General features: G+C 47.1%; 1 protein-coding gene across 2 annotated transcripts; it reads right to left on the reverse strand.

The window, feature by feature from the left end:
- Positions 1-24,879: 24,879 nt before the first annotated feature.
- On the reverse strand, positions 24,880-26,287 carry LOC125533749 (two-component response regulator ORR5-like). 2 transcript variants are annotated; one of them, XM_048697110.2, is made up of 5 exons: positions 25,886-26,261; positions 25,741-25,787; positions 25,567-25,644; positions 25,380-25,450; positions 24,880-25,252 (listed from the first exon to the last, which is right to left on the reverse strand). In XM_048697110.2, exons 1-5 carry the CDS (start codon positions 26,007-26,009, stop codon positions 25,165-25,167), a joined length of 408 nt encoding a protein of 135 aa, XP_048553067.1. In that variant the 5' UTR covers positions 26,010-26,261; the 3' UTR covers positions 24,880-25,164. The 2 variants fall into 2 exon arrangements, with proteins under 2 accessions (XP_048553067.1, XP_048553066.1); XM_048697109.2 differs by having other exon boundaries at positions 25,567-25,787; positions 25,886-26,287.
- Between the last annotated feature and the right edge of the window lie 1,008 nt (positions 26,288-27,295).

The raw sequence follows: 27,295 nt of genomic DNA on the forward strand, positions 1-27,295 counted from the left end.
GCGATGTAGTCCAGGGTGAGACCTTCCTCCCCAGACAGATCTTCGTCTTCGGCGGCTTCGCACTGCGGGCCAATTCACTTGGCCCTCTGGAGCATATCGAAAGCTACGCCCCTGGCCATCAGGTCGGATTTGGAAGTTTAAACTACACGGCTGACATCCGCGGGGACTTGATCTTCGATGGATTCGAGCCATTGCCGAGCGCGCCGCACTGTCCCGACGAGCATGATCTAGCTCTGCCGCCGAACAGTGCCCTGAAGGCCGCACCCGCATCAGCTTCGACCCTTAATTCAGAGCCAACTACGTCGATCGAGGATGGGCGGTTGGATGCCACCTCGAGGCTGCGATCCCAACGGCGATTGAGCCGAACACCAGCCCCGTACTCTGCGAGACTCGTGACTCCAAGGAGCCAGACTCCTCTCCAGACTCCGAACCCTCCACGCCCCTGCCGATCGAATCCGATTGGGCGCTGATCATGGAGTTTACTGCCACAGACATCTTTCAGCACTCGCCTTTCGGCGATATCCTGAAGACCCTGAAGTCTCTCTCTTTATCAGGAGAGCCCTAGCCGGACTGCGGTCAGCAAGGTTGGGGTACGGACGATGAAGAAATTTAAAGCCCACCCACAACCCACTTAGTAGCCACTGTCGACGATTTAACCGACATGCTCGACTTCGACTCCGAAGACATCGACGGTATGGACGCCGGTGAAGGAGATGATGAAGAACCAGCGCCTACTAGGCCCTGGAAAGCCACCTCGTCATATGACATATATATGGTGGACACCCCAAAAGAGGGAGATGGCGATGGAACAGCGGAGGATGACCCCTCCAAGAAACAGCCTAAGCGCCAGCGTCAGCGGCGCAGCTCAAAATGTCACCAAAACAAATACAGTGATTCCAGCACGGGAGACAATAATACTCCGGAAAGTGCCGAAGAAAACCCCCTCCAGCAAGATTTAGCATAGGAGGATGGAGAAACCAGCCCTCATGAGAGAGCGGCAAACAGAGAGGTCGAGGACGATAATTATATGCCTCCCTCCAAAGACGAGGCAAGCCTCGACGACGACGAATTCGTCGTGCCAGAGGATCCTGTCGAGCAAGAGCGTTTTCAACGCAGGCTTATGGCCATGGCAAGAAGCATCAACAAAAAACAGCAACAGCTTAGAGCTGATCAAGATTTGCTAGTCGACAGATGGACTGAAGTCCTTGCGCCCGAAGAGCATAAACTCGAACGCCCCTCCAAGAGCTACCCAAAGCGCAGGTTACTACCCCGATTAGAGGAGGAAGCAGTTGATGCGGCCGACCGGCCACCTCGTGGCCGTGACAGAGAGGCCTCACGGCCCTCCACTCAAGCCGCACCCCGTACCAAGGCACGGGAATATGTGCCGGACTTACGAGACATGTTGGAGGACAAGGCAAGGCAAACAAGATCGATCTACGGATCGCGTGGGTGCCCCACGGCTCGAGACGGTAACCGTCACGCCGGCCACAAATTCGGCAGGGCCGAACATAGTAGACAAAGCTCATTGGAGCTACGTCATGATATAGCCCAGTACAGAGGTGCCGCACACCCACTATGCTTTACAGATGAAATAATGGATCATCAAATCCCCGAGGGATTCAAACCCGTAAACATCGAATCATATGACGGCACAACAGATCCTGCGGTATGGATTGAGGATTATCTCCTTCATATCCACATGGCCCGCAGTGATGATTTCCACGCCATCAAATACCTCCCACTCAAGCTTAAAGGACCAGCTCGGCATTGGCTCAACAGCTTGCCAACAGGATCAATCAGTTGTTGGGAGGACCTGGAAGCCGCATTCCTCGACAATTTCCAGGGCACTTATGTGCGACCCCCAGACACCGATGACCTAAGTCACGTAATTCAGCAGCCAGAGGAATCGGCCAGGCAATTCTGGACACAGTTCCTAACAAAGAAAAATCAAATAGTCGACTGTCTGGACGCTGAGGCCCTAGCAGGCTTCAAGCACAATATCCGTGACGAGTGGCTGGCCCGGCACCTTGGACAGGAAAAGCCAAAATCTATGGCAGCACTCACGACACTCATGACCCGCTTTTGCGCGGGAGAAGACAGCTGGCTTGCTCGTAGCAACAATATGACCAAGAACCCTGGTAATTTGGACACCAGGGACAGTAGTGGCAGGTCACGTCGCAACAAGCAGAAGCGCCGCATTAACGGCGATAACGCTGAGGATACGGCAGTTAATGCCGGATTTAGAGGCTCTAAATCCGGTCAGCGGAAAAAGCCATTCAAAAGGAATCCTAGGGGCCTGTCCAGTTTGGACCGAATACTCGACCGCTTGTGCCAGATACATGGCACCCCCCAAAAAGCCGGCCAATCACACCAACAGGGATTGTTGGGTGTTCAAGCAGGCAGGCAAGTTAAACGCCGAAAATGAAGACAAGGGGCTGCATAGCGATGACGACGAGGAGCCCCGGCCGCCAAACAACAGTGGACAGAAGGGTTTTCCCCCACAAGTGCGGACGGTGAACATGATATACGTAACCCACGTCCCCAAAAGGGAGCGGAAGTGCACGTTAAGGGACGTATACGCGGTAGAGCCAATCGCCCCAAAGTTCAACCCCTGGTCCTCCTGCCCGATCACCTTTGATCGAAGGGACCATCCCACTAGCATCCGTCATGGTGGATTTGCCGCATTGGTTCTAGATCCAATCATTGACGGATTTCATCTCACTAGAGTCCTTATGGACAGCGGCGGCAGCCTGAACCTGCTTTACCAGGATACAGTGCGGAAAATGGGCATAGATCCCTCGAGGATTAAGCCCACCAAAATGTCCTTCAAAAGCGTAATACCAGGTGTAGAGGCCAACTATACAGGCTCAGTCACACTTGAAGTGGTCTTCGGATCTCCGGATAATTTCCGAAGCGAGGAGTTAATCTTCGACATAGTCCCGTTTCGCAGTGGTTATCACGCACTACTCGGGCGAACCGCATTCGCTAAGTTCAATGCAGTACCGCACTACGCATACCTTAAGCTCAAGATGCCAGGCCCTCGAGGAGTAATTACGGTCAATGGAAACACTGAACGCTCCCTCCGAACGGAGGAGCACACGGCGGCCCTTGCAGCGGAAGTACAAAGCAGCCTCTCCAGACAGTTCTCCAGTCCGGCCACTAAACGACCGGACACCGTCAAGCGCGCCCGGAGTAACCTACAACAAGACCGCCTGGCACGATCCGAGCAGGTGTACCAATGCGGCCCCAACCCCAACCCTCACAAAAAGGCAACGTCAGTACTTCGCGTACATAACTACGCTCTAGAGATACCATGGGGGAGGGGCACCATCACGGCACGCCCAAAACACGGCTTAAACCGTACCAGGGGCTGCCGATCTTTTAATTTTCTCTTACTTTCAAGACTCCATCTTTCGGAAGGCCTGTTCGGCAGTTCAATTGCCGCACAAACAATGCAAGAACCAGGGAAGCACACAAGCCACGCCGCATTACGGAACTCCCAGGCGGTCTCTATCACGAGCAGTATAGCTGTTCCGCATACTATTCTGCAGCTTGCCCCTGGAACGGACATGTTAACTAGTCCAACCTTCCACTTATCGCATTATTTGTATCATTCTGCTTTGATCGCAGCCCCTTTTTAATAAACAATGCATAGCTTTCGTCTATTTTGCATTACCTTTTTTTTTCTTTATATATGTTCCTTAAATGACATGTTGCACCCGTACACGTTGGTATGGCCAAAATACGCCAGGGGCTTTAGTACCCCTCAATATGGTGTGAGAAGTCCGAACACTTTAACAAGTGCGGCACCCCGAACTTATAGCATTATATGCATCGGCTCCGAATCATGTCTTTGGTCAATAGTTGGGTTTGCCCGGCTCCTATGTTTTGGTGCCTTATATCAGCTAAGGTAGCACTAGGAGAACCACTGCGATTGTGCCCCAGTTGAGCTGGGTCGAGCACCTCAGTGGAGAAAGCTAAAACTGACTGTCATGATGAAGCGAGAGCTGGTCGCTGTTCGAGAGGTTTTTCGAGTCCCTAAAGACTTATGCCGCTTAGGGCGAGGAGCCGGCTCTGTCCAGCCAAGGCGTGGATAGCGCCCCGAACTCAGTCTTTCGAATACCAGGGGCTTCTCCGAAATTTAAAATTATAGAATTCTATGGCTAAGTGAGAGTGTTCACGCATTATAGTCTGATTGCCTCGTTCGTTGGGCTGAGCGCCTCCCTCGAAGGACCCAAACATGGGAAAAAGAGCACTCAGGTTTATCCCCGAACACCCCAGCACTAGCGGCACGGGGTCAGAAGCCGACGACTCGCCATCTCTCAGAATTGATAAATAGCCGCACAGAAGGTAATATTTTAAATTCCAACAGCATTGCTTAGCGCATATAAACAAGTTTTCAGCGCACAGGACAAAACAAGCAAGTTTCACTCAAAAATTACATCCCTAGAACATTCATCCGCCACAAGGCAGGCACCCTTCAGAACATCCTTATAGTAATTCTCGGGCTTGCGATGCTCTTTCCCCGGCAGTGGCCCGTCCTTCACCAGCTTCTCAGCATCCAGCTTGCCCCAGTGCACCTTAGCACGGGCAAGGGCCCTACGGGCACCTTCAATGCAGACGGAGCGCTTGATGACTTCGAGCCTTGGACAGGCCTCCACCAACCGCCACACCAGCCCGAAATAGCTCCCAGGCAGAGCCCCTCCAGGCCACAGCCGAACAATGAGGCCCTTCATGGCCTGTTCGGCCGCCTTGTGGAGCTCGACCAGCTGCTTCAGCTGGTCGCTCAGGGGCACAGGGTGTCCGGCCTCAGCATACTGAGACCAGAACACCTTCTCTGTCGAGCTGCCCTCCTTGGCTCGATAGAATGCGGCGGCATCGGACACACTCCGGGGAAGATCTGCGAATGCTCCTGGAGAGCTCCGGATTTGGGTAAGTAACAAGTAACTCACGTTTATGTGTTTGCTTTGCATAAAGAATGCCTTACCCGCCGCTATCTTCTTCACCTCATCCAACTCCTGGAGGGTCTTCTGGGATTCGGCCTTGGCAGACTTGGCATTTTCAATAGCCACCGCGAGCTCGGACGCTCGCGTCTTTGAGTCAAGCTCCAAACTCTCATGTTTTTCCATGAGAGCCTGGAGCTCTTGCCGCACCTTGCCAACCTCAGCCTCATACTTCTCCCGCTCAGTGCGCTCCGAGGCCGCCCTCTTCTCGGCCTCGACCAGCGCTTGCTTAAGGGTCGCCACTTCAGACGTGGCCCCTAAAAATAGCCACGATAATCCTGTCAGTCTTTGCAATTGCACATTTTTATATATATTTAAAAACAAGGTATTTCTTACCTTCATTGTCCTCGAGCTGCTTCTTGGCACGCCCGAGCTCTTGCTCGGACAGCTCGAGGTTCTGCTTTAGCGTATCCACTTCCGCAGTCAGTGCGGCGGACGCAAGCAGGGAAGCCTGCATATGCACATTGACTCATTTTTGTTAGACTCCCGCGAATTCTATTTGATCCTCTATTCGGCTTTTCTTCCCGAATGCCAAACAGAGCATCAGGGGCTACTGTCTATGCGGTACTATTATTTACACATTCTTTAATTACCTCAAAGCCTGTCAAAAGGCTAGTACAAGCTTCAGTCAGTCCGCTCTTGGCGGACTGAACCTTATGGACCACCGCACTCATAATAGTGCGGTGCTCCTCGTCGATGGAGGCGCGTTGGAGCGCCTCCAACATATTGTCCGGCGCCTCCGGTTGGACGGGGGCCGCCGGCACGGTGGACTTGCTCCTCTTGGAAGGAGGTCCCCCGCCGGACTCTGGAACCTTTGAAGGTTCCGGAGCGGTGTCCGGCCTAGAGCTAGACTTGGAGCCTGGGGGGTTTCATCCCCTTTACTCCTGGAGTCCGGGAGGTCGCCTTGCGGCGCCTCCAGGACCACCTCCTCCCGGCTTGGAACCTGTTGGGACAACACTTCGGTGTCGTCCGTAGGGCGGGGGGAGGAAGCCATCGGAAGCAAGTTCACATCCAACGAGTCCAGTGAGCCGCTCGACGACGCGTCGAGCCGGTCTTTGGGTGGGCTGCATAAACATATTAGACATAAGGGAAAGATGTGCAATAAACGAATACTATGAATTACTCTGGTATCCGGATACTTACGATTTTGCCAGGGGCTTGGCCCTGGGCTGCCACTCCTCTCCGCCGTCTGCGTCGGTGGAGTAGTCCGGAGGAAGGGTTTTCCCCTTCTTGGACCCTCCGGCCTCCCCAGAGAGGGCGGCCTTCCTTTTCTTCTCTCCTCCCGCTGGAGGGGGAGAGTTCTCCTCTTCTTCCTCCTCGTCTTCACAGGAGGAATGCGCCTCGGAGCCATCGAATGATGGATCCGACACCTCCTGGCGCCGGGCACTCTTTCGAGTCCCTGCGGCCTTTTTCGCGGCCTTCTTCTCTGGCACCACATAGGGTGCCGGAACCAGCAGCTTCGCCAAGCGAGCGTCCGCTGGGCCTTCGGGCAAAGGAGCCGGACAGTTGATCTGTCCGGACGTCACCTGCCAATCCTATCAAAGGTAAGGGAGCTTAGATCCCGCATGGAGTCAAACTATAAAAAACTGATACCCTGTAAAAGGAAAAAAACAGCTTACCGCGAGAGCGTGACGCTGCGCACTGAATCCGCAATCCTCGGTAGCGGATGCGGGAGCCTCGGCGCCTTTGAAAAGCACCTTCCAGGCATCTTCGTACGTCGTATCGAAGAGCCTGCTCAGAGTTTGGTGCCGTGCCGGGTCGAACTCCCACAGGTTGAAAGCCCATTGTTGACACGGGAGGATCAAGCGGATGAGCATAACCTGGACTACGTTGACAAGTTTGAGCTTCTTGTCCGCCAGGGTTTGGATGAATGTTTGGAGTCCGGTCAGCTCTCCTTTTTTACCCCAAGACAGGCCCGTCTCCTTCCAAGAGGTGAGCCGCATAGGGGGTCCGGATCGAAACTCGGGGGGTGCGACCCATTTGGCGTCGCGCGGCTTGGTGATGTAAAACCACCCCGATTGCCACCCCTTCAGGGTCTCCACAAAGGAGCCCTCAAGCCATAGGACGTTGGCCATCTTGCCCACCATGGCGCCTCCGCACTCCACCTGGTTTCCGCGCACCACCTTCGGCTTGACGTTGAAAGTCTTGACCCATAGGCTGAAATGGGGGCGGATGCGGAGGAAGGCCTCGCACACGACGATAAACGCCGAGATGTTGAGGACGAAGTTCGGGGCCAGATCGTGGAAATCCAGGCCGTAGTAGAACATGAGCCCCGGGACGAATTGGTGGAGAGGGAAGCCCAGTTCGCGGAGGAAGTGGGGGAGGAACACCACCCTCTCATGGGGCCTAGGGGTGGGGATGAGCTTCCCCTTTTCAGGAAGCCGGTACGCGATGTCGTTAGACAGGTATCCGGCCTTCCTCAGCTTTTTGATGTGTACCTCCGTGACGGAGGAGACCATCCACTTGCCTCCTGCTCCGGACATGGCTGGAGAAGGTTGAGGTGGGGAGTGCGGACTTGGGCGCTGGAGCTCGAGTGCGCAAGAATGGATAGGCGAAGGAGGAAGAAGGCGTAGGTAAAAGGTGGATCTTTATCCCCTTATATGGGTGGACGCAACTACATGTCCCCACCAGCCTGGTAAAACTCGCTTATCTCCAAGCGCCGTAATCAATGGCGCGGTTGGGTTACCCACGCCCGTATTGATGAGAATCCCGGGATAAGGGGACACGATCTCTGCTTTAACAAGACGTGCCAAGGAAACCGCCTCGCATAACGCGCTGAGGTGGGATAATGAAACGACTCTGATAAAGGCTTCGCCGTGGTGTGTCACGCTACGGAATACGTCAGCAGATTAGATTGGTGTAAATATTATTCTCTCTATGGCAATATGTGGAAACTTATTTTGCAGAGCCGGACACTATCTTTGTGTTCAAAATCTTCTACGAAGTAATTGGAGGAGGAACCCGCCTTGCAATGCGAAGACAATCTGCGCACCGGACTCGTCGTCATTGAAGCCTGGTTCAGGGCTACTGAGGGAGTCCTGGATTAGGGGGTGTTCGAATAGCCGTACTATACCTTCAGCCGGACTCCTGGACTATGAAGATACAAGATTGAAGACTTCGTCCCGTGTCCGGGAGGGACTTTCCTTGGCGTGGAAGGCAAGCTTAGCGATACGGATTTGTAGATCTCCTACCATTGTAACCGACTCTATGTAACCCTAACCCTATACGGTGTCTATATAAACCGGAGGGTTTTAGTCCGTAGGACAACATAGACAACAATAATCATACCATAGGCTAGCTTCTAGGGTTTAGCCTCCTCGGTCTCGTGGTAGATCAACTCTTGTACTACCCATATCATCAATATTAATCAAGCAGGACGTAGGGTTTTACCTCCATCGAGAGGGCCCGAACCTGGGTAAAACTTCGTGTCCCTTGCCTCCTATTACCATCCGGCCTAGACGCACAGTTCGAGACCCCCTACCCAAGATCCGCCGGTTTTGACACCGACAATCATGAATATAGGCATCACGTCCGTGTCAAGTAGACCGAAACGATTATGCATCTACTAGTATTACTCTACACATCGACCGACTCCTGCCTGCATCTAGAATATTAAGTTCATAAGAACAGAGTAACGCATTATGTAAGATGGCATGATGTAGTGGGATTAACTCAAGCAATATGATGAAAACCCCATCTTGTTATCCTTGATGGAAACAATACAATACATGCCTTGCTACCCCTACTGTCACTGGGAAAGGACACCGCAAGATTGAACCCAAAGCTAAGCACTTCTCCCATTGCAAGAAAAACCAATCTAGTTGGCCAAACCAAATCGATAGTTCGAAGAGACTTGCAAATATATCAAATCATGCATATAACAATTTAGAGGAGATTCAAATAATATTCATAGATAAGCTGATCATAAATCTACAATTCATCGGATCTCGGCAAACACACCGCAAAAGAGTATTACATCGAATAGATCTCCAAGAACATCGAGGAGAACATAGTATTGAGAATCGAAGAGAGAGAAGAATCCATCTAGCTACTAGCTATGGACCCATAGGTCTGAGGTAAACTAATCACGCTTAATCGAAGAGGCAATGGTGTTGATGTAGACGCCCTCCGTGATCGAATCCCCCTCCAGCGGGATGCCAGAAAAGGCCCCAAGATGGGATCTCATGGGTACAGAAGGTTGCGGCGGTGGAAAAGTGGTTTCTTAGCTCCCCTGGAAGTTTCCAGGGTATAAGAGTATATATAGGAGGAAGATCTAGGTCAGGAGGCCACCGAGGGGCCCACAAGGTTGGGGGGCGCGCCCTCCACACTTGTGGCCGCCTCGTGGCTCTTCGAACTTGCACTCCAAGTCTCCTGGGTGTCTTCTGGTCCAAGAAAGATCATCGTGAAAGTTTTATTCCGTTTGGAATCCATTTTGGTATTCCTTTTCTGCGAAATTCTAAAACAAGGAAAAAATAGAAACTGGCACTGGACTCTAGGTTAATAGGTTAGTCCTAAAAATCATATAAAATAGCATATCAATGCATATAAAACATTCAAAACAGATAATATAATAGCATGGAACAATAAAAAATTATAGATACGTTGGAGACGTATCATGCATCCCCAAACTTTAAGAAACAACAGCTTAGGTTTCTTGCTGAACCATAGTTCATACGGTGTCGTCTCAATGGATTTAGACTGTGCCCTATTTAACGTGAATGCGGCTGTCTCTAATGCATACCCCAAAAGGATAGTGGTAAATCAGTAAGAGACATCATAGAACGCACCATATCTAATAAAGTACCATTTCGACATTCGGACACACCATCACATTGTGGTGCTCCAGGTGGCATGAGTTGTGAAACGATTCCACACTGTTTTAAATGAAGGGCAAACTCGTAACTCAAATATTTGCCTCCGCAATCAGATCGTAGAAACTTTATTTTCTTTTTATGATGATTATCCACTTCACTCTGAAATTCCTTGAACTTTTCAAATGTTTTAGACTTGTGTTTCATCAAGTAGATATATCCATACCTACTCAAATCATCTGTGAACGTCAGAAAATAACGATACCCGCCGCGTGCTTCAACACTCATCGGACTGCATACATCGGTATGTATTATTTCCAATAAGTCATTAGCTCGCTCCATTGTTCTGGAGAATGGAGCTTAGTCATCTTGCCCATGAGGCATGATTCGAAAGTATCAAATGATTCATAATCAAGTGATTCCAAAAGTCCATCCGTATGGAGTTTCTTCATGTGCTTTACACCAATATGACCTAAACGGCAGTGCCACAAGTATGTTGCGCTATCATTATCAACTTCACATCTTTTGGCATCAATATTATGAATATGTGTATCACCACGATTGAGATTCAACAAGAATAGACCATTCATCAAGGGTGCATGACCATAAAATATATTACTCATATAAATAGAACAACCATTATTCTCAGATTTAAATGAATAACCGTCTCGCAATAAACAAGATCCAAATATAATGTTCATGCTCAACGTTGGCATCAAATAACAATTATTGAGGTCTAAAACTAATCTCGAGGGTAGATGTAGAGATAGCATGCCGACGGCGATCATATCGACCTTGGAACCATTCTTGACGTGCATCGTCACCTCGGCCGTAGCTCCTGTTTTGAGTTACAAATATGAGCAACCGAATTGTATCAAATACCCAAGCGCTAATACGAGCATTAGTAAGGTACACATCAATAACATGTATATCAAATATACCTTAGTTCACTTTGCCATCCTTCTTATCCGCCAAGTATTTGGGGAAGTTCCGCTTCTAGTGACCACTCCCTTTGAAGTAGAAGCATTCAGTTTCAGGATTGGGTCCAGTTTTGGGCTTCTTCACGGGAGTGGCTACTTGCTTGCCATTCTTCTTGAAGTTCCCTTTCTTTCCTTCGCCCTTTTTCTTGAAACTAATGGTCTTGTTAACCATCAATACTTGATGCTCCTTCTTGATTTCTACCTCCGCCGCCTTAAGCACTGAGAAGAGCTCACAAATCATTTTCGTCATCCCTTGCATACTATAGTTCATCATGAAGCCTTTGTAGCTTGGTGGCAATGACTGAAGAACTCTGCCAATAACACTCTCAACTAGAAGATCAATTCCCAGCTGAGTGAAGTGGTTATGATACCCAGACATTTTGAGTATGTGTTCACTAACAGAACTATTCTCCTCCATCTTGTAGCTATATAACTTGTTAGAGACTTCATATCACTCAACGCAGGCATGATGTCTGCTAGAACTACGTCGGTATTTCCCCAAAGAGGAAGGATGATGCAGCACAGCGACGGTAGGTATTTACCTCGGTGATGAGACCAAGGTTATCAAACCAGTAGGAAAACCAAGCAACACTACGTAAACAACACCTGCACACAAATAACAAATACTCGCAACCCGACGTATTAAAGGGGTTGTCAATACCTTTCGGGTAACGGCGCCAAAAATTGGCAAACTGACGCGAGAGAGTTGTAAATATTGATAGATCGAACGCCAAATAAAATAAAGTGCAGCAAGGTATTTCTGTATTTTTGGTTTAATAGATCTGAAAATAAAAGCAAAGGAAAATATATCGCAAAGGCAAATATAATAAAGAAGAGACCCGGGGGCCGTAGGTTTCACTAGTGGCTTCTCTCGAGAAAAATAGCAAACGGTGGGTGAACAAATTATTGTTGGGCAATTGATAGAAATTCAAATAATCATGATGATATCCAAGCAATTATCATTATATAGGCATCACGTCCAAGATTAGTAGACCAACTACTGCCTGCATCTACTACTATTACTCCACACATCGACCGCTATCCAGCATGCATCTAGTGTATTAAGTTCATGGAGAAACGGGGTAATGCAATAAGAACGATGACATGATGTAGACAAGATCTATTTATGTAGAAATAGACCCCATCTTGTTATCCTTAATAGCAACGATACATACGTGTCGGTTCCCCTTCTGTCACTGGGTTCAAGCAGCGTAAGATCAAACCCATCACAAAGCACCTCTTCCCATTGCAAGATAAATAGATCAAGTTGGCCAAATAAAACCCAAATATCAGAGAAAAAATATGAGGCTATAAGCAATCATGCATATAAGAGATCAAAGAAGACTCAAATAATTTTCATTGATAAAAAGATAGGTCTGATCATAAACTCAAAGTTCATCCGATCCCAACAAACACACCGCAAAAAAGGGTTACATCATATGGATCTCCAAGAGACTATTGTATTGAGAATCAAACGAGGGAGAGGAAGCCATCTAGCTACTAACTATGGCCCGTAGGTCTACAAAGAACTACTCACGCATCATCGGAGAGGCACCAATGGACATGATGAACCCCTCCGTGATGGTGTCTAGATTGGATCTGTGGTTTCTGGAACTTGCGGCAGCTGGAATTGATTTTCGTCGACTCCCCTAGGGTTTCTGGAATATTGGGGTATTTATAGAGTAAAGAGGCAGTCCGGGGGCACCCGAGGTGGGCACAACCCACCAGGGCGCGCATGGGCCTCCAGGCGCTCCCTGGTGGGTTGTGCTCCCCTCGGAGCACGCCCCAGGCGCTTCTCTGGCCCACTGGATGTCTTCTTGTCCATCAAAAATCCATAAATTTTTTGCTGCGTTTGGACTCCGTTTGGTATTGATTTCCTGCGATGTAAAAAACATGCAAAAACAGCAACTCGCACTTAGCACTATGTCAATAGGTTAGTACCAAAAAATGATATAAAATGACTATAAAACATCCAAGAATGATAATATAACAGCATGGAACAATAAAAAATTATAGCTACGTTGGAGACGTATCAGCATCCCCAAGCTTAATTCCTACTCGTCCTCGAGTAGGTAAATGATAAAAATAGAAATTTTGATGTGGAATGTTGCCTAACATGTCATCTCATATTCTTTTCTTTATAGCATGGACATTTGGACTTTTATATGGTTCAAAGCAATAGTCTACTTTTGACATGAGACTTAAATACTCAAGCATATCAAAAACTAACCATATCTTTCAAAATATCAACGCTAAAACAAGTTATCCCTAGCCCATCATATTCAAACATTGATCCATTCATGAAACACACTCGCATATTAGCTACACCCAATGCTCAAGTACGATCATAGTGCCCCCTAGTTGGTGCTTTATGAGAGAAGATGGAGACTCAAAATTAAAAATAAAAATTGCATAAAGTAAAAGAAAGGCCCTTCGCGGAGGGAAGTAGGGATTTGTAGAGGTGCCAGAGCTCATAGCGAAAAACTTAGAGATAAAAACATTTTGGGAGGCATGCTTTTCCCACCAACAAAAACGACTTAGAGTTCCCCACACCTTCCATGCTAGATATATCATAGGCGGTTCCCAAACAAAAAAGTAAAGTTTATTCCTTTTTCCACCATACTTTCACTTTCCATGGCTAACCGTATCCACGGGTGCCTTCCATACCAACACTTTCCAAGGAATTTATTATTTGACAACATAAAGTAAATTCATTTTTCATTTCGGGACTGGGCATCCCTAATACCTTTGCCTTACTCTCATGCAATGACAAGTAAATAAACACTATTGTGAGAATAACATATCTAGCATGGAAAATATCGGCCACCCCTCACCGCCTCATGGGCGGTACGAGCACACAAAAGAGAAATTTATTTTGAAAATTAGAGATGGCACATACAAATTTGCTTAGAACGGCAAAAGAATACTCCATATAGGTAGGTATTGTCGACTCATGTGGCAAAACTGGTTTAAAGGATTTTGGATGCACAAGTACTGATCATACTTGGTGCAAAATGAAGGCTAGCAAAAGATTGAGAAGCGAAGAACGAGAGAGAGGAAGCCATATAGCTACTAACTACGGATCCGTAGGTCTACAAAGAACTACTCACGGATCATCGAAGAGGCACCAATGGACATGATGAACCCCTCCGTGATGGTGCCTAGATTGGATCTGTGGTTTCTGGAACTTGCAGCTGCTCGAATTGATTTTTGTCGACTCCCCAAGGGTTTCTGGAATATTGGGTTATTTATAGAGTAAAGAGGCGGTCTAGGGGGGCACCCGAGGTGGGCACAACCCACTAGGGCGCGCCTGGGCCTCCAGGCGCTCCCTGGTGGATTGTGCTCCCCTCGGAGCACGCCCCAGGTGCTTCTCTGGCCCACTGGATGTCTTCTTGTCCATCAAAAATCCATAAATTTTTTGCTGCGTTTGGACTCCGTTTGGTATTGATTTCCTGCGATGTAAAAAACATGCAAAAACAGCAACTCGCACTTAGCACTATGTCAATAGGTTAGTACCAAAAAATGATATAAAATGTCTATAAAATGACTATAAAACATCCAAGAATGATAATATAACAGCATGGAACAATAAAAAATTATAGATACGTGGGTTGTGCTCCCCTTGTAGCACCCCAGGCGCTTCTCCGGCCCATTGGATGTCTTCTGGTCCATAAAAAATCCACAAAAAGTTTTGCTGCGTTTGGACTTCGTTTGGTATTGATTTCCTGCGATGTAAAAAACATGCAAAAATAGCAACTGGCACTTGGCACTATGTCAATGAGTTAGTACTAAAAATGATATAAAATGACTATAAAATGATTATAAAACATCCAAGAATGATAATATAACAACATGGAACAATCAAAAATTATAGATACGTTGGAGACGTATCAAGGCATTAGCTTGAAATATCAACTTCAACTATGGGAACATCTCATATGCTCCATGATGTTCAAAACATCTTTGAAGTCCCGGTTCTAAGCCATAAAGCATGGCACACTGAACTATTGAGTAGTCATCAGATCGAGTCTGTCAGACGTTCATAACATCTGCAGTAGCTCCTGCAGTAGGTATGTCACCGAGCGATGCATCAAGGACGTAAATCTTCTGTGCAGCAATGAGGATAATCCTCAAATTACAGACCCAGTCCGTGTAGTTGCTACCATCATCTTTCAACTTAGTTTTCTCTAGGAACGTATCAAAAAAATGGGAAGCTACATCACGAGCTATTGAACATTATTTGCAAAGAGATTTTGACTATGTTCATATAAACCTTGGTTCAACTAATCAAATTACTAATGAACTCCCACTTGAATAAACATCCCTTAAGTTATCTAAGTGATACATGATCCAAATCAACTAACCCATGTCCGATCATCACGTGAGATTGGGTAGTCATCAATGGTGAACATCTCTATGTTGATCATATCTACTATATGACTCACGTTCAACCTTTCGGCCTCCAATGTTCCGAGACCATGTCTATACATACTAGGCTCGTCAAGTTTAACCCAAGTATTCAGCATGTGCAAACCGTCTAACACCCATTCTATGTGAACGTAGAGTCTATCACACCCGATCATCTTGGGGTGCTTCGAAATGACAAACTTTGGCTATGGTGCATACTCAAGGAGAACACCTTTATCTTGAAATTTAGTGAAGGGATCATCTTATAATGCTACCGCCGTTCTAAGCAAAATAAGATGCATAAACGATAAACATCACATGCAATCAAAATATGTGACATGATATGGCCATCATCATCTTGTGTTTTTTATCTCCATCTCCAAAGCATCGTCATGATCTCCATTGTCACCGGCTCGACACCTTGATCTCCATCGTTCCGTCGGGGTTGTCTTGCCAACTATTGCTTCTACAACTATTGCTAACTCATAGCGATAAAATAAAGAAATTTACATGGTGTTTGCATTTCATACAATAATTAAGAGACAACCCTAAGGCTCCTGCCGGTAGTCGATATTACAAAACATGATCATCTCATACAACAATGTATATCACATCACAACATGACATGCAAAAACAAGTTAGACGTCCTCTACTTTGTTGTTGCAAGTTTTACGTGGTTGCTACGGGTTTCTAGCAAGAACCGTTCTTAACTACGAAAAACTGAAACAGTGATTATCAAGTTTGTTGTTTTAACCTTCTTCAAGGACCGGCCGTAGTCAAATTTGATTCAACTAAAGTAGGAGAAATAGACACCCGCCAACCACCTTTATGCAAAAACAAGTTGCATGTCAGTCGGTGGAACCGGTCTCATGTGCGTGGACATGTAAGGTTGGTCCGGTCCGCTTGATCCCACAATACCGCCGAATCAAAATAAGATGTTGGTGGTAAGTAGTACGACTATCACTACCCACAACTCTTTCTGTTCTTCTCACGCATATCATCTACACATAGACCTAGCTCGGATGCCACTGTTGGGGAACGTTGCATGGAAAACAAAAAAAATTCTATGCACACGCAAGATATATCCATGGAGATGCATAGCAACGAGAGGGGAGAGTGTGTCTACGTACCCTCGTAGATAGTAAGCGGAAGCGTTTATTAAGGCGGTTGATGTAGTCGAACTTCTTCGTGATCCAACCGATCAAGTACCGAACGTACGATACCTCTGCGTTCAGCACACGTTCAGCTCGGTGACGTCCTCGCCTTCTTGTTCCAGCAAGACGGGCGAAGTGGTAGGTGAGTTCTGGCAGCACGATGGCGTGGTGACAGTAGTGGTTATGCTATCTCCGCAGGGCTTCGTCTAAGGACTACGAAAATATGACCGAGGGACGAAATTGTGGAGAGGGGCTCCGCACACGGCTAAGATATTGTCGTGGTCTTGTGTGGTGCCCCCTTCCCTATATATATATATATATATATATATATATATATAAGGCAGCCAGGAGGTGCCCCCAAGGGAGGCCAAATCCTCCTTGGGCTTCTTCCCTAGCCGCCCCTTACCATATTTGCCCGAGGGGGAAAGGAAGGGGAAGGAGAGGAAGGCAGGGGGAGGTCGAATCCCCCTCCTTCCTTTTCTCCCCTTGGCCGGCTGCCATAGGAGGGGTGCGCCGGCCCCTTGTGGGCTAGTGTGCTCCTCTTACTTGGCCCATATGGCCCATATACCTCCCGGGGCTTACTGGAACCCCTTCCGGTGATCTGATGATTACCCGGTACCTCCCGAAACTCTTCTGGTGTCCAAACATCATCATCCTATATATCAATCTTTACCTCTGGACCATTCTGGAGCTCCTCGTCATGTCCATGATCTCATCCGGGACTCCGAACAACATTAGTTCACCAAACCATATAAATCATATAACACTATATTGTCAAGGAACGTTAAGCGTGCGGAACCTAAGGACTCGAGAACTATGCAGACATGACCGAGACACCTGTCCGGTCAATAACCAATAGCGGAACCTGGATGCCCATATTGGTTCCTACATATTCTACGAAGATCTTTACCGGTCGAACCTTATGACAACATATGTAATTCCCTTTGTCTATCGGTATGTTACTTTCCCGAGATTCGATCGTAAGAATCTCTATACCTAGTTCAATCTCGTTACTGGCAAGTCTCTTTACTTGTTCCATAATACATCATCTTGCAACTAACTCCTTAGTCACTTTGCTTGCAAGCTTCTTGTGATGTGTATTACCGAGAGGGCCCAGAGATACCTCTCCGATACACGGAGTGCCAAATCCCAATCTCGATTCACGCCAACTCAACAGACACCTTCGGAGATACGTGTAGAGCATCTTTATGATCACCCAATTACGTTTTGACGTTTGATAGCACACAAGGTATTCCTCCGGTATCCGGGAGTTGCATGATCTCATGGTCGAAGGAATATGTATTTGACACTAAGAAAGCAGTAGCAATAAACTGAACGATCATATGCTAAGCTAACGGATGGGTCCTGTCCATCACATCATTCTCCTAATGATGTGATCCGGTTATCAAATGACAACTCATGTCTATGGTTAGGAAACCTTAACCATCTTTGATCAATGAGCTAGTCTAGTAGAGGCTCACTAGGGACACGGTATTTGTTTATGTATCCACATATGTATTTAAGTTTCCGGTCAATAAAATTCTAGCATGAATAATAAACCTTTATCATGATTAAGGAAATATAATAATAAGCATTTTATTTTTGCCTCTAGGGCATATTTCCATCATCTTCAACATTAAGAGATGCAATCAGATTTTCAACTAATATCTCATGTCTCTTATGTTTCAGAGTTGTGGCGAAATTCCTCCATGAAGGAGGCAACTTTGCAATCATCCACCCAGCCACGAATCTGTCAGGTAGAACACACTTAAGGAGTTCAAGTTTCTTCACAATGCACTGTATCTCATGATCTTGTTCGACCACAAAACGGTTATTCACCATCTTGTAGTCATGGAAACTCTCCATGATGTACAGTTCACTACCTGCATCTATTGCACCAAATTTTGCATTCAGTGCATCCCACTGTGTCTTTCCATCATCTATGTGCATGCACACATCACACAGACGGTCAGCAAGAACACTCAGAATGCATCCCACAAACATAGTATTGGCTTCCTGGAATTTTCTCTGGTCTTCGTCAGACATTCCCTCTAAGCACCAACACTAACTTGGAACACTTTCAGAGTAGTAAGCCAGAGCGTGGTCTTCACCTGCCACCTATTAAAGTGCACACTGGTAAACTTGTCCGGCCTCAGTGCATTAATGAATCCAGCCATAGTTAACTCAGGAAATTGCCTGCATTTAGGTTTTTGGATTGTTGGAATATTAGGCAAGTTTATGATCAATTCTAGTAAATAATTCATAACTAAGACAGAAACTAACATGCAACAATCTAGCAAACTAGAAGAGCAGAAAATCATGTACAGCAGCATCGCCCAGAAAATAGCAACTTCAGAGAAAGACATGAACAGATCACGATTGACGTACTGTTTGGTTGTTGCAGCAGGAGCGGCGGTGTTGATGACGATGTTGGCGATGATCTGTTGTTGACAACGATGAGTAGCACCACCTGGCTTGGATGGAAGACGACTCGTGATGACGAAGTTGAGCAGTCATGTAGAGCGCTTCCCAAAAACCTAATCCGTCCTCTCCCGGTGGAGGATCACAAAGACGAACGGTTCCAGAGACCTACTCTCCCACACACCGATGCACGTCGGCATTCGGAATAGAGTAGACTACGGTGGAGGCACAAGTTGTGTGACAAGGCAAAAACCTAGATAATTTCGGTATGTCTTTGTCCGCGGCGGTAGCAGTATATAGGAAGCTGTGCCCCTGCAAGGCAATGGACTGGATTTCGGTGGACCATTCATGCGCATGTTGCACGTACGCCTCGCCTCGCCTCACCATGCCATGCCACGCTATGGCCCGGCCAGGTGAGCCAGCATGTGCATGTGGTCTTCCCTTTCTCTTCTCAACACACCACTTAGAGTGGTGGAGAGAACCCACTATATAAAGGGGTCCAACTCTTCTTCAACTTCTGGGGTGGGACTAAACTTTAGTACCACCACTTGCCATTTTACACATGGGCTCATTTGAGATTTCAGATTTTGTTAATGGGTCAGGCCCATTAATTCTAACACCAGCATGCATCTTAAGGTATTAACTTCATAACAAATAGAGTAATGCTTGAAGCATGATGACATAATATAGACAAAGTAATACCACATAATATGTTTGAACCCTGCGGTTTTACCCTTAGTAGCAATAATACAATATGTTCCTTGCGATTCCTCCTATCACAGAGTAAGGACGCCGCAAGATTGAATCTACTACCAGATACCTTTCTCACTGAAAATAAATCAATCTAGACGGCCAGAAAAGATAGATAGATTGGAGATAAATACAAGGCTATAAAATCACACATAATAAATCAGAGAAGACTCAGTTACTTTCAATGAATAATCTGATCATAAACCCACAATTCATCGAATCCCAACAAACATACCGGAAGAATTACATCGAATAGATCTCCAAGGAGATCACTGTATTGAAGATCAAAGAGAGAGAGAGAGAGAGAGAAAGTCATCTAGCTACTACTATGGGCTCGCAGGTCCTGTGAGGACTACTCACACAACATCATGGAGGCATCAAGGTCGATAAAGATGGCCTCCCCAATGGTTTCCCTCTCCGGCAGAGTACTGGCAAAGGCCTCTAGATGAAGAACAGAGGCTTGCAACAGCAGAATAATTGTTTCGGGTCTCGCTCTGGTGGTTTTTTGCATTTTAGGAAATTTACAATGCTGAAATTAGCTCAAACAGAGCCATGTGGGACCCACAAGCTCACTAGACGCACCACTCGGGGCCAGGCCTCCTGAGCGTGTGCCTCTCTCAATTATTGTTTGATACTCCCTTGAACCTTCTAGGGTCTCTTCTGGTCAAGAAAAAATCACCGTAAAGTTTCATCGTGTTTGGACTTCCTTTGGTATTGTTTTTCTGCAAAACAAAGAAATAGGCATAAACATAAATTGGCACTGGGTACTAGGCTAATAGGTTAGTTCCAGAAAAGGATATAAAATTCCATATAAAGTATACAAAATTGGTAATATAGTAGCATGAAGTAATAAAAAATTGTAGATACGTTGGAGACGTATCAGCATCCCCAAGCTTAATTCCTCATCCTTGACTAGGTAACAACATAAATTTTGATGTGGAATGCTACCTAACACATCTTATCATGTAATTATTTTACAGTACAAATATTGGGAAGCGATGATTTGTTCGATATCAAAAGTGATAATATGTATGAATGCTAGAAAGTAATCATTACTCTTCAAAAGAACGCTAAAGAATGTTATCCCTACTCATTTAATAATATAAGCATGGCATAACTCGGTCCTCCTAGCATAAAGTATAAATCACGAGCACTCCGGTGCCAAACCAAGAAATTGTATCTTAGTTTTTCTCGCTTCAGATTTTTCAACCTCACCCAATACATGAGCGTGAGTCATGGACTTAGCACTACGGGTGGCAAAAAGAATGATGGTAGAGGTGTGTACGGGAAGAAAAAAGTTTGACAGAGTCTCGCATCGGCTCGGCGGATCATTAAGCAGTGGAGAGGCCTTACAATCGATATCAATGCGAGGAGTAGGGTTTTCCATGCAATGGATGCACTAGAGTTATAAATGTATGAAAGCTCTCTATATGAAACTAAGTGGGTGTGCATCCAACTTGCTTGCTCATGAAGACCTCGAGCATTTGAGGAAGCTTGTCATCGAAATATACAAGCCAAATTATATAATGTAAAAAAATCACACTAGTATATGAAAGTGACAAATCAAGGAACTATCTGTACGAAGAACATGGTGCTACTTTAAAGCACAAGTGTGGAAAAAGGATAGTAGCATGCCCCTTCTCTCTTTTTCTCTCATTTTTTCATTTTTATAATAATATCATGAACATCATCCCCACTTTTTCGTGGACTCAATAGTCTCCATCATTCTTTACCTCACTGGGAGAATGCTTTAATAATTGTCATCACACTTTTAATTACTTACAACTTGATAAACTAAAAAAATGACTCTATATGAATGCCTCTCCTAGTGTATCAGGATGTGCAATGATCTAACGTAACATGTATAGCAATGATGAACGGTGGCTGTGCCACAAATATCATGTCAGCTCTATATGATCATGCAAAGCAATATGACAATGAACACTCAAGTCATGTGAATAGTAACGGTGAAAGTTGCATGGCAATATATCTCGGAATGGTTATGGAAATGCCATAATTGGTAGGTATGGTGGCTATATTGAGAAATGATATAATAAGGCTTATGTGTGATAGAGCATATCATATCATGGGATTTGGATGCATTGACGAAGTTTGTAGCACTTCTCGAGGTGAGAACGGGCAATGCACAGTACCGAAGAGGCTAGCAAATTATGAATAGGTGGGAGTGCTTATGTCTACAAACTCACATTGGTCATAAAGAACTCACATACTTATTGCGAAAATTGAAAAGCCCTCGAAGCAAAGTACTACTCACATGCCCCTAGGGAGGAGGTTGGTAGGAGTTAACCATTTGCGCGCCCCCGATCGGGACAACACAAAGGATTTTGATCAAGGATAAATTACACTCAGACTTCCCTGCTATATTTGGAATATTTGAATATGATGGACATTCCAATGTTGATAAATGTTGCATATGCATATATGCATATTTGACGAATGAATGGAGAATCAAGAATGAAGAATGCATAATTCAATGTTGATGATGAATGAATGTTGTTGAATGAATGATGTTGATATTTGATGATTGAATGTTGTTGATATCACTTGATTATATTTTTTGTTTAGTTAGTACTATATTTAGCGGATTATATGCATATAGAATGAATGTCGATAAATAAATGTTGTTGTCAAAAATTTAACTTGAACTGGCAACTGTTTTAGGAGAACCCTTAATCCGAACATCGGCACTAAGTACACCATGCTTGACCCTGCGTTCGACAACGATCATCGCACACGTTTTATCGAGAATGGAGCGGTAATGACTATAGTCAAGTTCTTGCAGAAAAATTGGCTTTGCTAAAATAAGTTACTAACTATTTTTCATCTAAATTTTGGCAGATGCTACCACCATTGCATATGAAGGGTCACACGAAAGCATGCCAGATGCATACGACATCCACTACGAGCCGTACTTCAAGAGAGCTGGGCTACTGCCATTTGTGCTTCAGTTCAAGCGTGCGCCGCAGATGCTCGTCCATTAGCTCTCACAGCCTTGGCAGACCATTGGCGACCCGAGAGGCATAGTTACCATCTCCCATGTGGTGAGATGACAGTGACCCTCGAGGACTTCGGCATGATCACAGCCCTACCGCTCCAGGTACGGGCTCTCACTGGGCGAGTGGGGAGGAACAACTGGCGGGAGAGGGTTGTCACCCTCATCGGTGATTGTCCCACCTCCATCCGTCATGAGGCCTACGACATGGTGGATAATCGAACATACGGTATACCTCTAATATGGCTCTTTGCCAACCAGTCCGGATGCCCACAAGATGCCAACGCGCGGACCGTGGAGCAGTAGGTAAGGGCCTACTTGCGGTATCTCCTTACAGAGGTCATGTTTCCAGACTGCTCGGGGAACACTGCCCTATGGATGCATCTGGACTTCCTGTCCATCTGGGACGCAGGGTACAGCTGGGGGTCTGCCGACCTAGCGTACCTATACCATTCGGTAAGAAGTTATCTCCATATTCGTTTATGGACGTATGTATGCTTCTTTGAATTGCGTTATCTAATCATTAATTGGCATTTGTAGCAGGATGACGCATGTAAGAGGACTGGAGCTACGTTCGTATGTGTGGATGTGCCTGGGCCCTCTCGATTTGGATGTGGGAGCGATTGCCGGTGGGTCATCCTGAGAAACTTAGACGGCGTCCATGGACAGATTATGGCAATGAAGGCGACAATACTCGATACTTGACCGTAGTATACTCTTGGGACATCGTTAAAGTCTTCACAGACAATGCCACTGTATTGTACAAGGCCTTCACCAACGAGCTGGACAACCTGACATATCACTAGGTAAACTACTTGCTGGTGTTTTCTCGTAGCCACTTTCATGGTTACTTACCAATCTTTCTGCAGGTTAATTGGTGGCCATATCACGAGAGAGTCTGGGGTCAATACCTATACCCGCCTATCGCCAGGCTCGTTGACGGAGGGTTGCATAGCCTACCACGAGGACGGCTGGCGGCAGGGTGCACTGCGTACGCACAACTTCCCCCCTCCCTAGATACAGTACAAGTTTGTGGGGTTTTTTAGGAGGGGGGGCTCCTTCCTACTGGCACCCACTTTGGCAGTGAGGTTTACATACCTATCGCCCTCCAATCATGCATGTCTGGCGGTAGGACATTAATCTACGTCAGGCCCACCCACCAGATGACGGTGGCTGCCGTTAACCCTACCGCCAGGGGCCTCGGCAGTAGGCAGTTATATCCTAGTGTCATCGACCCTGACGGTAGGAGATTTAGATTTTTTTACAAGTAGGGTCAAATCTTGCTCAAGTTTCTCAAAAGAGTCAAAATACTGATTTTGGCCCAAGTTTTTTTTTTTGAGAAAATGATTTTGGCCCAAGTGGCACGCTTGTGTGTACTCTCAAACCTCTTTCAGTAGTCGGCAAAGACATGGGCCTGTGTCACTTTAACATAAAGGTGAAGCAGTTATGCTATCTCAGGCGTACTCTCTGGCGAGTAAATCACTTTCTGTCAACAGTAACATACTGGCAGACCTGCCGGGAGAGATAGAAAAAAGGACTGCAGATGAAGGTCCATTTTGATAATGCACACAAAGGGACGTGTCTAAACATTTTGCTCAAGGCTCCAAGCCTCCAAGCCAAAGGATCAGAGAATAACCGTTTCATTTAATCCAGAACTTCGTGTTGTGACACAGAATCAGCCCTCGTTGCACAAGCGAGTGGAAAAAATTGTGACTGAACTTTCAAAGTTACTTGCCTAGCAACGCTAAGCCTGAAACATGGAACCTGGAGAACTATGGAACGCTTTGGATATCCTGACACGCTTTGTATACCCTGATAAGGTGCTGTCACCCCTGCAAAAAAATAAAATAAAATAAAAATGATAAGGTGCCGTCACAGTGGTACCCTAGTACTCCTGCTCGTTAACGAGGCCCTGTTGCCACGAATGGCATCAAATAGTAACTCGGATACAGAGTACAGATCGAAGCAACTAATAATGCTGGCAATCAAATGCACGATCCTACGGAGATCCTCTTCCGTAACAGCACAGCGGTACAGCAGTGCTCCCTACTCGGTACTTAAGGCCCTGTTTCCACAGATTTGGCATCAAATAACTCAGAAGCAGAGTACAGCTTTGAACCAAAAGTAGCAATCAAATGTACGATCTTACGGACACCCTTTTCATTCGCCATTTAGATCTCTTCCATCGTATGAATATGCTCGCACGTGAGCCATGACAGTACCGAGTTTGATCGACGATCTCCCCAACAATCCATCCAAAGGGCACAAATGAAAATGGCCAACGCTGTGACGATGGAGTAAAAAATTTCAGCAAGAACAAGTGAACTTCAACATGTACCATTACAAACAATAGCTTGAAGCAAACTTCCTTTTTTACTGAACACTGATCCACGAGACTGAAACACAGAACACTGAGAGGGATATACGTCGACTGCTACATAACAGGGGGAAACAGGGCACATCCTACTTAGCAGAAGCAAAACACAGGCTGCATGCACACTGACGGCCATCATACTACTCTACTGCCACGCATGCGTCCATGTTCCAGAAGGCCAAAACGCTGAATCCGCACGCCATGTAGTGCGGTTCAGGGGCGTCCGACGGTGCAACCGGACCAGGCGGCGCTCAGCGGAGGACGCGGCTGCAGAGGCGCGACACGTCGGACGGCTGGACGGGCTTCAGCAGGAAATCCTCGGCTCCCTCCTCCAGGCACCTGACGGAGCCGAAACGTGTCAACGAGCAGGAAAACGAACTGCATGCATGCTACTAGAGCTGCTACCACCGAATAGGAAAGAATATGGCATGCATGGGAGGGAATATGGCATGGAATAGATACTGACCTGTTGATCCTTGTAGGCACGTTCTCCGAGGACATGATCACCACGGGGATCTCCCTCAGCTTGGACGACCCCTGCATGCATCCATCACATTTCCATCGTCATCTCAAACAAGTATTCATATTCCTATACATGCATGATTTATCATGGAGTTTGGCAAGGAATAAAAGAATGTCGTGTGATGTATTACCTTGACCTTCTTGAGGAGCTCGTAGCCCGTCATCTCCGGCATCCAGTAGTCGGTGATTATCATGCTCACATTGGCCTCCTGCGACGCCCAAGAACACACAGTAAGACACATGCAAAAAGCACAAAAATATCCGAAATAAAAGGGACAAATTAAGGTTCGAGGAAGATCACATACGGAGCCAAGAAGCTCCAGGGCCCTCTTCCCGCTGTCCACGGCGGTCACTGCACATCACATGCACGCACACATCTCGTCACAAATCCACGACAAGAAGAACAAGAAGAAGAGATCGAAACGGGATGTGATCTCGTCGATTGCTCACCGCGGAACTTGGAGCTCCGGAGGATGCCGGAGATGACGGCGCGGTCGACCGAGCTGTCGTCCACGGCGAGGACGTGCGGCAGCGCCGCGCTCCCCTCGCCGACAAGGCCCTTGAAGCTCGCCATCTCTACCTAGGACTACTATGCTCGGACTGTGGAGAGAAAGGGAAAGAAAAGGCCTTTGGAGAGCGTCGCCACCCTGCCCCTATATATAGCCGAGGGCGACGAGGCCGCGGCACAGGAGACGGCGGGGCGGAAAAGGCGAAGACGAGGAGGCCGGGATCGCTGACCGGCCACGCGCGCTCTGGCCCTGGCCCCGAGGGATATCTCGGCGAGGGTGAATCCAAGATACGGATACGGACCGGGTGCGGCAGGATCGTGGCGTGACGCATGGACGCCTGGAGCGAAGCATGCCGCCGCTGGCCGCCTGGCATGCACCAGCACCACGAGGGGTATGCATACGCATGATGCAACGCACAGCGGCGGCCAGCAGCGAACCAAATCTTTTGTTGCTGCAAACAGGAGTGCCGGCCTTTACTCCTTTCTTGACCGGCGCGGCGCCGTATCTCTTCTCTTAAATGGGTTATTCATGGCATTGGCAGCATCCTTCGTGCCTGTCTGTCTCGCTTCTCCATCATCCCTCTGTAAACAAATGCTATGCAGGTAGCCGGTGTGTTCATTTACTGGATCCACGGCGCGGGTGAGATGACAACAGTATAACTACGGCACCGTGTACTTCAGTAGTACCGTAATGGAAGTGGCAGTCCTTGATTATGCGGCGTATCTCGAGATACGCCGTGATCTCCCGACTAGCTGGCGCGAGGCCGGCCGTGTTTCTGCCACAGTGATGGCGTATATGCCAGCATCAAAGAGTGGATTCACGCCACTATTTACTTCCAAACTGAGTTGATATAGGGCATCTCCGGTTTTTGGATGGTGGTAATAAGTGGAATAACGCATGCATGCATGCATCGGTGCATGTATGGTAACTCCATTTACGTGGACGCATGTACAATGTGTCCTGAAATGCACTCACTCAGCCGGCACGCACGGCACGTCCACCTTTACTCCCTGTCTAGGCTTTTTGGGGTGCCATGCATCATGCGTATGCATGCATTGATGCATGCCAGCGTTGTCGTCGTCGTCGCTATCTATCCCGCCGGGAGAATAGCTCCGGCCGCGACTGCGAGCCATTGAACTTCGCGTCTCTTGCACCGATGTGGCGAACTCACCAATTTATGGCCTCTGCCGACTGCCCGGTGCGTGGCCGCTGGCTCCATTGCGAGGTCGCCGCCTGCCTACGACGACCGGCAGGCTGGCGGCTGCGGCTGGCTATACCTACGCTACACGCTACGGCATGCAGGCATGGGCCCTGTGGATTCGTCTGCCAGGGCGATCTTGGGGAGATTTTG

Source organism: Triticum urartu, chromosome 2A (assembly GCF_056163025.1).
Source record: "Triticum urartu cultivar PI428250 chromosome 2A, HENAU_Tu73, whole genome shotgun sequence".
In the NCBI taxonomy this organism is placed as follows: domain Eukaryota; kingdom Viridiplantae; phylum Streptophyta; class Magnoliopsida; order Poales; family Poaceae; genus Triticum; species Triticum urartu.